At 38.1% G+C, this 16047-nt stretch overlaps 1 protein-coding gene across 4 annotated transcripts in view; it reads right to left on the reverse strand.

The window, feature by feature from the left end:
- The window catches only part of ANKS1B (ankyrin repeat and sterile alpha motif domain containing 1B), a 1160119-nt gene that overhangs the window by 675377 nt on the left and 468695 nt on the right, over positions 1-16047 (reverse strand). For all 4 annotated transcript variants that reach the window (XM_061417010.1, XM_061417008.1, XM_061417009.1 and 1 more), the window contains exon 12: positions 6005-6185. In XM_061417010.1, the coding sequence (XP_061272994.1) occupies positions 6005-6185 (181 nt within the window). The remainder of the gene's footprint in view (positions 1-6004; positions 6186-16047) is intronic.

A 16047-nucleotide genomic window follows, 5' to 3' on the forward strand; every position in this document is an offset into this window, starting at 1 on the left:
CTTAGAGGGTCCACCTTACCAGCGAGAGATGAACTCAGCTGAGCCAGCCAATAAGAGCTAGCCCTGGCCAGAATGATCTTGGCTTAAATTCATCACTTGAAGGCCACAGGTATACCAGAAAGGATGCTCAAGCCTACTAGCCTACTATCTCTCCTCCAGTGCTGCCCACAGGCCACTTATGCTACCCTTTTGTAAAGAATTTGAGCAAAAGCTAACTCAAACATTTCCTTGTTTAATTTTTGCCTTCACTGGTTATTCTCCAAGGATGACCTTGTTTCAGGTTCACAAAAAAAACAGTAGCAACATAGATAGTAAGATGCAAATTGGATCACTTCTCTCCACCAACACCTTCTCATTGCTCTTAGGTCTCTTATGCTCTTAGGTTAAAAATAAAAATCCAGAAAATAGCCTACAAGGAAGGCCCTGAACCATGGGCCTTCTACTCCCTCTGAAGGCTCAGCTCCTGCCACATCTCCCCTTTCTCTGGGACCTGTAGTTTCATGTTAATTTTTTTTTAATTTTAAATATATTTATTTATTTAATTGAAGGATTATGGCTTTATAGAATTATGTTGGTTTCTGTTTTTTACCACAGGGTTATTTTTTTAAATATTCTATTCCTTCTTTGAAGAGCAATCTTCCCTCATGATCTTGGCCTAGTTAGGCCCTGTTTGCCTCTCAGAGCCCAACTCTCCCATGGCAAAGCTTTGCAGACCCCAGATGAGATCATTCACCTTCTTAGGTACTCTCCCAGTGCCCTGAACTTTCTCATGATGCAATGTACCTAGTGCAGGTATTCATTTTATGCTGCCCCAATAAACTGATAGTCTCATTTCAACTATTTTCACCTAGAATAACAATAATTTGTTATTGCACTAAACCACTTTACTCCAACAGCTGATTGTATGCACTAAACCACTTTACTCCAACAGCTAATTATATATTTTTATATTTTTTAATACTGTAAAAGTCAATATTTTATTTCCTTGTCAAGCATCTGCTAATTTGTTATTGCACTAAACCACTTTACTCCAACAGCTGATTGTATGCACTAAACCACTTTACTCCAACCACTGATTGTATGCACTAAACCACTTTACTCCAACAGCTAATTATATATTTTCATATTTTTTAATACTGTAAAAGTCAATATTTTATTTCTTTGTCAAGCATCTGCTAACCTACCTCTGCCTTCTGTGTGATGTGCAATGTGCACAGAAAGGCACTGGAGAAAAGTCATGTGATATTAGATGGGAAACAGGAAAATGAAAGCATAGGAGGGGCACTTCATGAATTATCAAGAACTAAGGATATAAATATTTAATAATATTATTTATTATTATATTTATTAAATTAATAAGCAATAAATTTATTATTAAATTATAATAATATAAATTAATACAGTAATATAAGTATGATAAATCAATATTGAACTAATAAACAATAATGTTTATTGTTATATTTATTATGATATTAAATATTTAATAATAATATTTATTATTAAACATATATGACATTTGATATAAAAATGTTTTTTCTTTTGGCTACCTAAAATCCTGGTCTACTTAAAGCACTGAATTTAACAAGCAAAATTCAGATACTTTGTATAATGCACATTCTAAGGCAATAAGCCTCAAAGATGTAATTTCCTATTATTCTCACTAACCCTTAATCCTTCCTCCATATCAGCCCATCCTGAACCTCAGCTTGGAGCTCAAAGACCATCTCAGCAGCCCACGTTTGGCCTTCATGCTGGCTGGAGTCCAGAGATTTCCTCAGCTGCTTGTGTCCAGTGGCTGCTGGAGTAAGATTAACTCAGTTTCAGGAGTTCTATTTCCAGTCAGTGTGAGCTAATTAAAAGGAAGGGTTTCGTTTGCCTCTCTGGCAATCCCTGAGCAGCACGAAAGGTCCACACCACCTTCTTCATTCTAATTTTAGTTCTCCTCAAACGTTTCTTCTCCCTTGCAGAAAAGCATCCTATGCTGCGGTGTACTTAAAAGCTTTTGTTATTTCTCCCATTTGGAAAGGAACACTTTTCCACTTACTCTTTTTAGACTTTTTCCATCAATTTTATCCAGTAAGAGGTGATAGTTTGAAACTACTAACAGAACTAGAGATAATTAGTTACCCAGGGTAGGTAATGTCTTTAGCAGGGACTCAAAGGTGCCAGCTCAAAGAAAATTTTCATATATGCAGCGCTTTCTGGAAATAACTTTTCATAAAGAGGAAGTATGTTTTATTTACTGGTGAGTGTCAGTTTCTTTTCCCCCAATAATATACAACACACCTGTCCCTGACAATTTCACTGAGGAACTCGGCACTCATAGGTCATTCACTATGGGCTAAGACACTGTCAACATTTTTTGACCAATATTCTTTACTTTCAATAAACATAAAATTATCTCATAGCTTCCTCCCTCTGTGTCCTACCCTACTGAAAAAGCAGTCTTAACTATGTACTCAACTTACCTACTTGGATATCCAATAGCGTTTCTTATCCATAACTAAGCTTTCGTTGTAAGAATACCAACTCCATCCTTCCAAAGGTCAAAGAGTCACAACTTTGGTTTCATTTTCTCCAACACTCACCGGATTTCCTCCACCTTGTCCCTCCTCAGACTCCTTAGCTGTTGTTGCCTTTTATCATCTCTTTCATCAAGCTCAGGTTTTGATTTTCTATGTACATTCACTCCATATCATGTATACAATGATGATGTTCACAGTCTTTGTCTTCAAAGACAATGTGAACATTCAGCTGCCTACATGACACATCTATTCAGATATCTAACAGGTAGATATTACTTAAAATGAACTCCTGGTAGAAATGGGAACCTCCTACACTGTTGGTGGGAATGCAGCTTGTATGGACACTATGGAGAACAGTATGGAGGTTTCTCAGAAAGCTAAAAATAGAACTACCATATGATCTAGCAATCCCACTCCTGGGCATATATCCAGAGAAAACTCTAATTTTAAAAGATACATGCAAACCTATGTCCATAGAACACTATTCACAATAGTCAAAACATGGAAACCACCTAAATGTCCACCAACAGATGAACAGATAAAGAAGATGTGGTACATATATACAACAGAATACTGCTGCTAAGTCACTTCAGTCGTGTCCGACTCTGTGCGACCCCATAGACAGCAGCCCACCAGGCTCCCCTGTCCCTGGGATTCTCCAGGCAAGAACACTGGAGTGGGTTGCCATTTCTTTCTCCAATGCATGAAGGTGAAAAGTGAAAGTGAAGTCGCTCAGTCTTGTCCGACTCTGAGTGACCCCATGGACTGCAGCCTACCAGGCTCCTCCATCCATGGGATTTTCCAGGCAAGAGTACTGGAGTGGGGTGCCATCGCCTTCTCTGAACAGAATACTATTTAGCCATAAAAATAATGAAATAATGACATTTGCAGCAACATGGATGCAACTAGAGATTATATACGAAGTGAAGTAAATAAGAAAGAAAATTATCAGATGATAAAATTTATATGTGGAATCTAAAATATGACACAAATGAAGCTATCTACTGAAACAGAGACAGAGTCATGGATTTAGAGAACAGTCGTGCGTTTGCCAAGGGGGAAGGATTTGGGGAAGGGATGGAGTAAGAGGTTAAGGTTAGTAGACATACGCTGTCATATATAGAATAGATAAACAACAAGGTCCTACAGTATACATAGAGAACTATATTCAATAGACTATGACAAATCATAATAGAACAAATATATTTTTTAAATGTGCATACATGTATAACTGAATCACTTCGCTATATAGCAGAAATTAATACAACACTGTAAATCAACTATACTTCAAATTAAAAAAAGTGAACTCTTGATATTTTTACCTGTTCACCACATTTCTTCTTCCCAGGACCTCTCTCATGTCAGATGACATTAAAAATCATGCTTATAATTGTTTAGGACAAAAACATTGCAGTTTTCCTTAATTCTTCTCTTTTTTTCATATACTACATCTACTCTATCATAAAATCCCACAGGCTTTACCTTAAAAAAATATGTCCAACATCCATCAATTTCTCTCCAGCTCCACTGCTTCACCTTTGACCTGGGCTGACTTCCTCTCTCATCTTACTGGAATGCTACAATAGCCCCCTACTGGCCTTGCTTCCACACTTATCCTCCTTCTTCAGTCCATTCTCAACACAAGAGTTGATGCAATTCTTATAAAATAGAAGTTACATCATGTCACTCTCCTGAAAGAGCCTGAACTGACTCCCAGTTTCACTCTGAGTGAAATCCAAAGTCCTTAAAATGACATATATTAGGTCCTACATGACCCATCCCTCTCTTCCGTCTTACCTAAAAAATTCCATGTTTCAAAGAATGGCAGTAAGATTTGACTAATCTGCTTAAGCAAGAAATCTTAGGGCTTTTCCTGAACTCTTCCTCACCATCACACCTCTGATTAGTTGCCATGACCTGTTGATTACTCTTTCCTTGTGTTTCTCAAATCCATTCATATTTTCCATTGCTGATTGCACTGTTGCTTCCTACCTCCAATCTCACCTCATCTTGAATCTATTTGCTACATATTAATACTTTGGTGATCTTTCTACATATTAATACTATGGTGAGATGGTTGGATGGCATCACCGACTCGGTGGACATGGGTTTGAGCAAGCTCCTGGTGTTGATGATGGACATGGAAGCCTGGTGTGCTGCAGTCCATGGGGTCACAAAGAGTAAGACATGACTGAGCGACAGAACTGAACTGATCTTTCTAGTTAAACGCTAACCCATTCATATCATCTAAGTCTGTCTGCCTCCAAAGGTAGCCTCTTTACCACCTTTTCCTGATGATTCTCAAGTTGATACTTAGATTACATAATATACTGCCTAACAAGTAGGAAGTTTTAACTATAGTTCAGGCTACTTTTGAAATGGTTCTCTTTTATATAATAATAAATTCACTGGTCCACTTATTAAAAGTGCTTTGCAGCAGGCAATTTGTTTGTGAGGTTGTTATGTATTAGTCTTTGTTCTATTAACACTTGACATTTTTATAATGATTAATTTTTTTGTGCATGCAATCATTTATAAAATAAACAGTAGATTTATCCATTAATTTAGATCATGCTTTTAATTCAAGAAAAGGTCAGCCATTTAAGCATGAGTACAGATGTATAGCTGGCTCTTCTTTTCTTAAAATGACTATAGATTTCATACAATAATAGTATTTAAGAATAAAAAAATAATATTAAACAATAATGACAGTACTAAATAAAAATATTGTTCCATAGTTTCCAAAATGCTTCACATAAGTCAGCTCATTTATTACTAAAACTACCCAAAGAGTAGATATTATCTCCCCTTTCCAGAGGAGCAAATCAAAGATCAGAGAAGTTAAGTAATTTGACGGAAAGTATCTAGCAAATCAGTGACAGAACTGACTCAGAAAGTTGTTCTACTTCATTATGCACCATGCGATAATGCCTTTATATGCAGATTCTTAAATATAACATATAACAAAACCACCTATGAGTAGGACAACGAAATGCTATTTTTCAAAGTAGATAAATCTTAAACATTTTACTTTGTGAAATTCAAAGTTTTACCTTTCAATATAAAACAAACATCTTTTTGTGAACATTTTACTCTGTGAAATTCAAAGTTTTACCTTTCAATATAAAACAAATCAGCATTGTCCTTCCACATTATTACTAAATATCAGTCTATTCTAAAATTTTTGATGTGACATGTAGGTGACATAATACATTTGGAAACCATAACAACATGCTTTTCAAAACCATTCCTAGTTTTAAAAGGTTAGATTTTGGTTCTGTTTAAAGGTCAGACCTGAAAATATGCTGATGATTACATTATTCCACACATTTTGGATGGTGCCTTTAAAGTCTTGGCATGAAGTCATGAACAAAAAACACAATGAGATTTGTATGAAGATTCCTCTTAATTCCTCTAACTCATAAAGGCTTTGGTTTTAAAAACTCAAAAATATAGCTGCATAAAATGAACGGCTTTACCTGTATCGCCAGTTTCCTTGTTCTTGATTTCTGTGGTTGCTGCAGAAGAGGTGAGAGGACTAACTGGAGGGTTGGAAGTAAAGCTTGTACACCCTGTAGATGTGTTGATTTCAAAATATTCTTGGTTGTGATTCATTCGATGAAAATCCAGAGAAGACACAATAGATGTTCGTTGTTTAGGCTAAAATAAATGAGCATGATAAAAGCATTAATATGATCATGCTCATCTTCAGCCCAATTCCCCATCAGTTTAATCTAAGTGCATTTTTTCCATTACACTGTCTGTTTTTTACACATAAAATATAGTTGTGTTTTACAGAGAAACATTAAAAAGTCCCTTAATTCAATAATAAAAAAATGTTTAATGAAAACATGTCATGGCATAGTTGATAAAATAATTTAGACTTTTTTGTTAGATTTCTCCAGAAGACTGCAAAAATACAGTGCTCAGAATTTCTCTTAATGATCAATTCAGAAAGTTGCAATTCTGAGTCACCTTTCATTCAGCTAACATTTATAAAGGATCCTGCATTTGGCAGACCCTGAGAATATAGAGTCTACTAAAGAAATAAAAGGATCCTTACAATATGGAAGCATAATTAAGGCAGTTCCATTTTTAATTTTCTATACAGTCCAAGGAACTGGGAACATTTGATATTGTCCCCAAGTATCATATGCTCCAATTTCATCATTAAAACGAAGTAAATTTGTATAGAACATTTTCTAGGATCTAAGAATCTACTTGTATTTATAGTGAACTTTGATTTCTTTTTTAAGGATTTAAATTAATCCCCAAATAGCAAAAAGAAAAAGTCAATTTAAACATAAATGGTAAAATCATGGAGTAACAGCAGATATAATCTTTTGTCAGTAATGGATTGTTCCCTATAGCAGTTTTCTGGGTTTTTTTTTCCCACAATTTTAATTATATTCACATTTTTTTTCTCGCCTAGCAGAGGTTCTAACATCACCCTTCAGAAAAACCGCAGTCTTTTTGGTTCTCAGGATTGTGCACATTTCCTAATTTAAGTCTTATTATGTTTTATTCTTATTATCAATGTTAATGAAATATTAACAATCTTACAATAATAAGAGATTAAATACAATCTCTTTAAAATAAAGTTTATTGTACTTAACTTTCTGCAAAGTACAAAAAGTGCAATACACTTTTGGCTTAGTAACACTTACACTGCCCTCAAATACTTGCTAATTTTATCACTGAACTCCACAATTATTTTCCTGCAAAATATTCATGTTACCATTTCTCTTCCAGCTCATCATGTTTTTTGAAAAGCAGACATTACTTAGTCTATAATCTAAAATATCTGATGATATCGAAAATGTGTTTTACAGAGCTTTTTTTTACTTAAGGTGTTCAAATTATAACATGCTTTATACTTTCACCCTTGCAATATTTTTATAGGAATTGTTAAGAGGCATAAATATTGTTATATGAGTGTAAGTTATTTATTATTATGACACATGAACTCAGTAATGCAATTCAAATTAATACCCACATAGGACTCAGTTGCTTTTGAAGTATGAAAGACTGGTGTTCAATGTCAGGCTTGATTTCTCATGAAATGTCTGTCCTTGGGGCTACTAAATCTCAATTCACTTTCAATGTTCTTCCTACTAGACAATATAACTGCAATTAAAAACATGGATATGACCCTGGCTCCAATAGAAACACAGGTATGTCATTATCATGGTTTTGTCTCATTGTGTTGTATTTTATTTTTGTTTCACTTTGTATAAAGGCAGCAAACCAAATTTATATGATGTACCCTCTCATAAACATTATAAGGATAAAGCCAACTGATGTGTATGACTCCTTTACTTATAAATGTTTCTGAAATACATGTTTCTGAACCTTGACCACCCAAAGTTTTAAATCCACTAGAAGTACAATTTGTTATACAATCAAGCAAGAAAATAAACTATTTTTTCTGCATTAATTTATTCTACTGCTGCTGCTGCTGCTAAGTCGCTTCAGTTGTGTCCGACTCTGTGTGACCCATAGACCGCAACCTACCAGGCTCCCCTGTCCCTGGGATTCTCCAGGCAACAACACTGGAGTGGGTTGCCATTTCCTTCTCCAGTGCATGAAAGTGAAAAATGAAAGTGAAGTCGCTCAGTTGTGTCCGACCCTCAGCGACCCCATGGACTGCAGCCCACCAGGCTCCTCCGTCCGTGGGATTTTCCAGGGAAGAATACTGGAGTGGGGTGCCATTGCCTTCTCTACTAATTTATTCTACAAGTATTTGCTAAGTGTATACTAAATTGTGGATACCTTGGTAAGCAGTATGATACGAATAAGATGAGGAAGCCATTGTCCCTCTTCTCTGGGTGATTACAGACTTGAAGTGGGAAGAGGGATGGTGAATGAGGGAATAAATCAGCAATCCAAGGATTGTGTGTCAGTACAGCATAGTACAGCGATAAGCATCATGAGAAGTGGACACAAGACGTAAAAGGTGAACCTCTACTTTAGAGACACAATTAGGATACAATTAGGAAAAGCTTCTGCAAGCAGGTAATTGATGGCTGAGTTGAATCTTGTTGAAAGTGAGTGAAAGTGAAAGTTGCTCAGTCGTGTCCGACTCTTTGCAACCCCATGGACTATACAGTCTATGGAATTTTCAGGCCAGAATAGTGGAGTGAGTAGCCTTTCCCTTCTCCAGGGGATCTTCCTAACCCAGGGATCAAATCCAGGTCTCCCAAAGTGAGGGCAGATTCTTTACTAGCTGAGCCACCAGGGAAAGTAGAGGTGGTAGGAAAACAAATGAGGATGGGAAGAGGAAAAGTGCAAACTGCAAAAGGTTCATTATGGCTGTAGAGCAGAGTATATGACGACAGCAAGTGGGTTCAAGCTGTGAGATACTGGATGTTTCAGGGGACAAATCATGAAGGGCTCTAATGCCATATTAAGGAGTTTGGTCTTTCATCTGACTATTCTAAGAAACCAATGGATGATTTCTAAGCAAGAGAGTTTCATAGCTGGGTTTGAATTTCAATAAAATCATTTTAGCAGTTTAAAGAATGAACAGGTAAGGGGAGACTCTGAGGAAGAGAGACTACAAGGATATTGAATTGAGCCAAGACATAATGGGGTCCTGAGGTAAAGCAGTTGCAGTAGAGTTGGAGATCACAGATGTTTTTAGGAGATACTAAGGAGGTTAGTTCTTTAGATCTTGGCATCTGATTGGATGTGAAAGCTGATTTTCAGGGAGGAGTCTAGGGTGACTCATATATTTTTTGACTGGGTAGATGCCAAAAGATAAGGTTTTTGTGGGAAATATAAATGCATACACTCCTGTAGCAGAATTACACAAGATGTACTCAGCAGTGGCCACAGGACTGGAAAAGGTCAGTTTTCATTCCAATCCCAAAGAAAGGCAATGCCAAGCAATGTTCAGACTACTGCACAATTGTACTCATCTCACACATTAACAAGTAATGCTCAAAATTCTCCAAGCCAGGCTTCAACAGTACTTGAACCATGAACTTCCAGATGTTCAAGCTGGATTTAGAGAAAGCAGAGGAACTAGAGATCAAATTGCCAACATCTGCTGGATCATCAAAAAAGCAAGAGAGTTCCAGAAAAACATCTAATTTTCTTTATTGACTATGCCAAAGCCTTTGACTGTGTGGATCACAATAAACTGTGGAAAATTCTGAAAGAGATGGGAATACCAGACCACCTTACCTGTCTCCTGAGAAATCTGTATGCAGGTCAAGAAGCAACAGTTAGAATTGGACATGGAACAACAGACTGGTTCCAAATAGGAAAAGGAGTACGTCAAGGCTGTATATTGTCACCCTGCTTATTTAACTTTTATGAAGAGTACATCATGAAAAACACCAAGCTTGATGAAGCACATTTGGAATCAAGATTGCCAGGAGAAATATCAATAACCTCAGATATGCAGATGGCACCACTCTATGGCAGAAAGTGAAAAAGAACTAAAGAGCCTCTTGATGAAAGTGAAAGAGGAGAGTGAAAAAGTTGGCTTAAAGCTCAACATTCAGAAAACTAAGATCATGGCATCTGGCCCCAACACTTCATGGCAAATAGATGGGGAAAGAATGGAAATAGTGAGAGACTTTTTTCTTAAGCTCCAAAATCACAGCAGATGGTGACTGCAGCCATGAAATTAAAAGACACTTGCTCCTTGGAAGAAAAGCTATGATTAACCTAGACAACAAATAAAAAAGCAGAGACATTAGTTTACCAACAAAGATCCATCTAGTCAAAACTATGGTTTTTCCAGTAGTCATGTATGGATGTGAGAGCTGAACTATAAAGAAAGATGAGTGCCGAAGAACTGATGCTTTTGAATTGTGGTGTTGGAGAAGACACTTGAGGGTCCCTTGGACTGCAAGGAGATCCAACCAGTCCATCCTAAAGGAAATCAGTCCTGAATATTCATTGGAAGGACTGATGCTGAAGATAAAACTCCAATACTTTGGCCACCTGATTCAAAGAACCGACTCATTGGAAAAGACCCTAATGCTGGGAAAGATTGAAGACAGGAGGAGAAGGGGACGACAGAGGATGAGAAGGTTGGTTGGCATCACCAACGCAACGGACATAAGTTTGAGTAGGCTTCTGGAGTTGGTGATAGACAGGGAAGCCTGGCATGCTACAGTCTATGGGGTTGCAGAGAGTCGGACACAATTGAGCAACTGAACTGAACTGCATTGATGCCTGTATGCTCTCGGGACTCAGTACAGACTTCTTAATCTATATGATTATGCAAATCTACATGATATTTCCCTTTCTTTCTTTCTTTGAGCAGAGTACTGTGATTTCACTGTAGTGTAGCTTCAATCTTCAAATAATATATCAAGAGGAAAGGAGAGAGGCTAATGGAAATTCCAAAGGGAAGAAATCAGTGATCATCTGATCTCATTCTTATTTGGTTATTCAGAACTATCTATAGTTATCATGAGTCAGCTTAAAGAACATTGAGGTAGTGAGGAACCATTGCCCAAATTTCCCTGAGTATCTGAGGTGATGGAAAATGAGAATCGTTATGTTAGTCATGCTCTAAGAAGGGGATCAGCAAACTATGGCCTGTGGCCCAAATCTGGCCTGTCTCCTGATAATGAAAATATAGTTTTATTGGAATACAACTATGTTCATCCATTCAGTATTGTCTACAACTTCTCTCTGGAGAAGGCAATGGCAACCCACTCCAGGAGCCTGGTGGGCTGCAGTCCATGGGATTGCTGGGAGTCGGACACGACTGAGCAACTTCACTTTCACTTTTCACTTTCATGCATTGGAGAAGGAAATGGCAACCCACTCCAGTGTTCTTGCCTGGAAAATTCCAGGGACGGCGGAGCCTGTTGTGCTGCCGTCTATGGGGTCGCACAGAGTCGGACACAACTGAAGCGACTTAGCAGCAGTAGCAGTAGCAGCAACAACTTCTCTCAACACGGCAATGATAGATTTGAGTGGTTTTAACAGAGGCCATATTATCCACAACACCTAAAATATTTACTATCTGTTTCTTTAGAGAAATTGTTAGCCAATCCCTGTTTTAAGGGATCATTTTACATATCATTTTAGTGCTCAACAAAACCATAAGCGTAGATTCTCTTTTACTCCTCAGCCTTGTATGCATTTAGGTTGAGGCCATGTAACTGATTAATTGACTTGTTAGTAGAAGTAAGCCTTCTCCATCCCTCTCTTACTCACCAGATGATGTAGTTTCAAGATGAAGGGAGGTCAGTCAACCCACATCGGGCTTTATGAGAAGCTGAAGTAAACATCCTCTATGTGAAACTACTGAGATCCTGTGTTTGTCTGTGGTGGTCCTAGAACTACTTACTCTAACCAGCACAGAATGCAGTGGCTCAGGGAGGTTAAATGATCTACTCAAGATTACTTAAGCAGTGGGATTTTCCTGGTGGTCCAGTGGTTAAGAATTCTCCTTCCAAGCATGGGAGTCAGGCTGGATACCTGGTCAGGGAACTGGGATGCCACATGCCACAGGGCAACTGAGCCCACAAGGCTACAGAGCCTGAGCATGCCACAGCAAAAGATCCTGCATGGCACAACTGAGACTCAACACAGCCAAATACATAAATAAAATAAGTAAATAAGCATTAAAAATGAAAGAACAGAAATATTTTAAATTTTTACTTATTTATTTTAAATGGAGGACAATTGCTTTACAATATTGTGATGGTCTTTGCTATACATCAGCATGAATCAGCCCATTCATACGTGTCCCCTCTCTCCTGAACTTGCCTTCCATCTCCCTCTGCACCTCATCCCTCCAGATTACATACGTAGTTAGCAGGAAGGACTTAGGTTAGAAAGAATGGTCATGTACTCAGACCTAGAGACAAACAGATGGTGCCTCATAAACACAGAGGACAGAGGCAGAATTAAAAAGGGATATCTATGGCGGGAAATAATAGCAATGGGGGAAAAAAGTAAAGAGATGGTAGAGATACTAAAAATGGAGATAAAAGAAGATGAGTCTGGAATATTTGCTTAAACTTTTAATAGATTATCTTAAAAAAAAAAAAAACTATTCTGATGGAATCCTGCTAAGCCATTCAATATAAGAAAAAAATATCTTTACAAATTCACTGAAATTACAAATGGAATTTGTCAAATTTCAATGTCTAAAATAAGTGGGGTCTCTAAAATATCTCGCCTGCCTTGTGGCCAGCATTCATATAGCCCTGGCTTCCGAAAGACTTGCTTCCACACATATTCACTTAACTAGAGACAGCAAACTATAGATCATGTGCCAAACCCAGGCTTCTGACTATTTGTGTAAAGCCTGTGAGCTAAGAATACTTTTACATCTTTTAATGGCTGAAAAAAAATAGGAAAATAATATTAGTGACAGGTGAAAATTATATAAACCCAAATTGCAATGTTTTTAAATAAAGTTTTATCAGAACATAGTCCATGCTCATTCACTTATAAGTATTTAATTATACATAGGGACTTCCCTGGTGGTCTGGTGGTTGAGAGTCTGCCTGCCAATGGAGGGGACACAGGTTTGATCCCTGGTCCAGGAACTAGGATTTCACCTGATGCGAGGCAACTGCACACTTGCACTACAACTACTGAGGCTCAATGCCTAGAAACTGCTCTGCAACAGGAGAATCTACTGCAAGGAGAAGTCTGCACGTGTCAACTCGAGAGTAGCCCCCACTCATCGAAACTATAAAAAGCTGATGGGCAGCAATAAAGAAGCAGCAAAGCCAAAAATAAATAAGTGAAAGTGAAAGTGAAGTCGCTCAGTCATGTCCGACTCTTTGTGACCCCATGGACTGTAGCCTACCATGCTCCTCCAGCCCTGGGATTCTCCAGGCAAGAATACTAGAGTGGGTTGCCATTTCTTTCTCCAGGAGATCTTCCCAACACAGGAATCAAACCCAGGTCTCCCGCATTGCAGGAGAATAAATAATATATATTTATATATATAATATACATTATATATATATATTTAATATATTTAATATATATTATAATATATAAATATAATATATAATATATTATATATATAAATATATAATATAATAAATATTATATATATAATAAATAATATATATATATAATATACAAAAAAGTATATATTGTCAATGTCTGTCTTCATGATATGGTTCAGTTCAGTTCAGTTCAGTTGCTCAGTCATGTCCGAGTCTTTGAGACCCCATGAATCGCAGCACGGCAGGCCTCCCTGTCCATCACCAACTCCCGGAGTTTACCCAAACTTAAGTCCATCAAGTCGGTGATGCCATCCAGCCATCTCATCCTCTGTTGTCCCTTTCTCCTCCTGCCCCTGATCCCTCCCAGCATCAGAGTCTTTTCCAATGAGTCAACTCTTTGCATGAGGTGGCCAAAGTATTGGAGTTTCAACTTTAGCATCAGTCCTTCCAATGAACACCCAGGACTGATCTCCTTTAGAATGGACTGGTTGGGTCTCCTTGCAATCCAAGTGACTCTCAAGAGTCTTCTCCAACACCACAATTCAAAAGCACCAATTCTTCGGCGCTCAGCTTTCTTCACAGTCCAACTCTCACATCCATACGTGACTATGGGAAAAACCATAGTTTTGACTAGACAGACCTTTGTTGGCAAAGAAATGTCTCTGCTTTTGAATATGTTATCTAGGTTGGTCATAACTTTCCTTCCAAGGAGTAAGCGTCTTTTAATTTCATGGCTGCAGTCACCATCTGCAGTGATTTTGGAGCCCCCAAAAATCAAGTTAGACATGGTTTCCACTGTTTCCCCATCTATTTCCCATGAAGTTATGGGACCAGATGTCATGATCTTAGTTTTCTGAATGTTGAGCGTTAAGCCAACTTTTTCACTCTCCACTTTCACCTTCATCAAGAGACTTTTTAGTTCCTCTTCACTTTCTGCCATAAGGGTGGTGTCATTTGCATATCTGAGGTTATTGATATTTCTCCCAGCAATCTTGATTCCAGCTTGTGCTTCTTCCAGCCCAGCATTTCTCATGATGTACTCTGCGTATAAGGTATATAAGCAGGGTGACAATATACAGGCTTGACGTACTCCTTTTCCTATTTGGAACCAGTCTATTGTCCCATGTCCAGTTCTAACTGTTGCTTCCTGACCTGCCAATAGGTTTCTCAAGAGGCAGGTCAGGTGGTCTGGTATTCCCATCTCTTTCAGAATTTTCCACAGTTTATCGTGATCCACACAGTCAAAGGCTTTGGCATAGTCAGTAAAGTAGAAATAGATGTTTTTCTGGAACTCTTCCTTTTTCCATGATCCAGCAGATGTTGGCAATTTGATCTCTGGTTCCTCTGCCTTTTCCAAAACCAGCTTGAACATCTGGAAGTTCACGATTCACGTATTGCTGAAGCCTGGCTTGGAGAATTTTGAGCATTACTTTACCAACGTGTGAGATGAGTGCAATTGTGCAGTAGTTTGAGCATTCTTTGGCATTGCCTTTCTTTGGGATTGGAATGAAAACTGACCTTTTCCAGTCCTGTGGCCACTGCTGAGTTTTCCACATTTGCTGGCATATTGAGTGCAGCACTTTCATAGCATCGTCATTCAGGATTTGAAATAGCTCCACTGGAATTCCATCACCTCCACTAGCTTTGTTCGTAGTGATGCTTTCTAAGGCCCACTTGACTTCACATTCCAGGATGTCTGGCCCTGGGTGAGTGATCACACTATCATGATTATCTTGGTCGTGAAGATCTTTTTTGTACAGTTCTGTGTATTCTTGCCACCTATTCTTTTTTTAGGCCCATACCATTTCTGTCCTTTATCGAGCCCATCTTTGCATGAAATGTTCCCTTGGTATCTCTAATTTTCTTGGAGAGATCTCTAGTCTTTCCCATTCTGTTGTTTTCCTCTATTTCTTTGCATTGATCGCTGAGGAAGGCTTTCTTATCTCACCTTGCTATTCTTTGGAACTCTGCATTCAGGTGCTTATATCTTTCCTTTTCTCCTTTGCTTTTTGCTTCTCTTCTTTTCACAGCTATTTGTTAGGCTTCCCCAGACAGCCATTTTGCTTTTTGCATTTCTTTTCCATGGGGATGATCTTGATCCCTGTCTGCTGTACAATGTCATGAACCTCCATCTACAGTTCATCAGGCACTGTATCCATCAGATCTAGTCCCTTAATCTTTCTCACTTCCACTGTATAATCATAAGGGATTTGATTTAGGTCATACCTGACTGGCCAAGTGGTTTCCCTAGTTTCTTCAATTTAAGTCTGAATTTGACAATAAGGAGTTCATGATCTGAGCCACAGTCAGCTCCTGGTCTTGTTTTTGCTGACTGTATAGAGCTTCTCCATCTTTGGCTGCAAAGAAAATAATCAATCTGATTTCACTGTTGACCATCTGGTGATGTCCATGTGTAGAGTCTTCTCTTGTGTTGTTGGAAGAGGGTGTTTGCTATGACCAGTGCGTTCTCTTGGCAAAACTCTATTAGCCTTTGCCCTGCTTCTTTCTGTAGTCCAAGGCCAAATTTGCCTGTTACTCCAGGTGTTTCTTGACTTCCTACTTTTGCATTCCAGTCCCCT

Source organism: Bos javanicus, chromosome 5, assembly GCF_032452875.1.
Source record: "Bos javanicus breed banteng chromosome 5, ARS-OSU_banteng_1.0, whole genome shotgun sequence".
Lineage (NCBI taxonomy): Eukaryota > Metazoa > Chordata > Mammalia > Artiodactyla > Bovidae > Bos > Bos javanicus.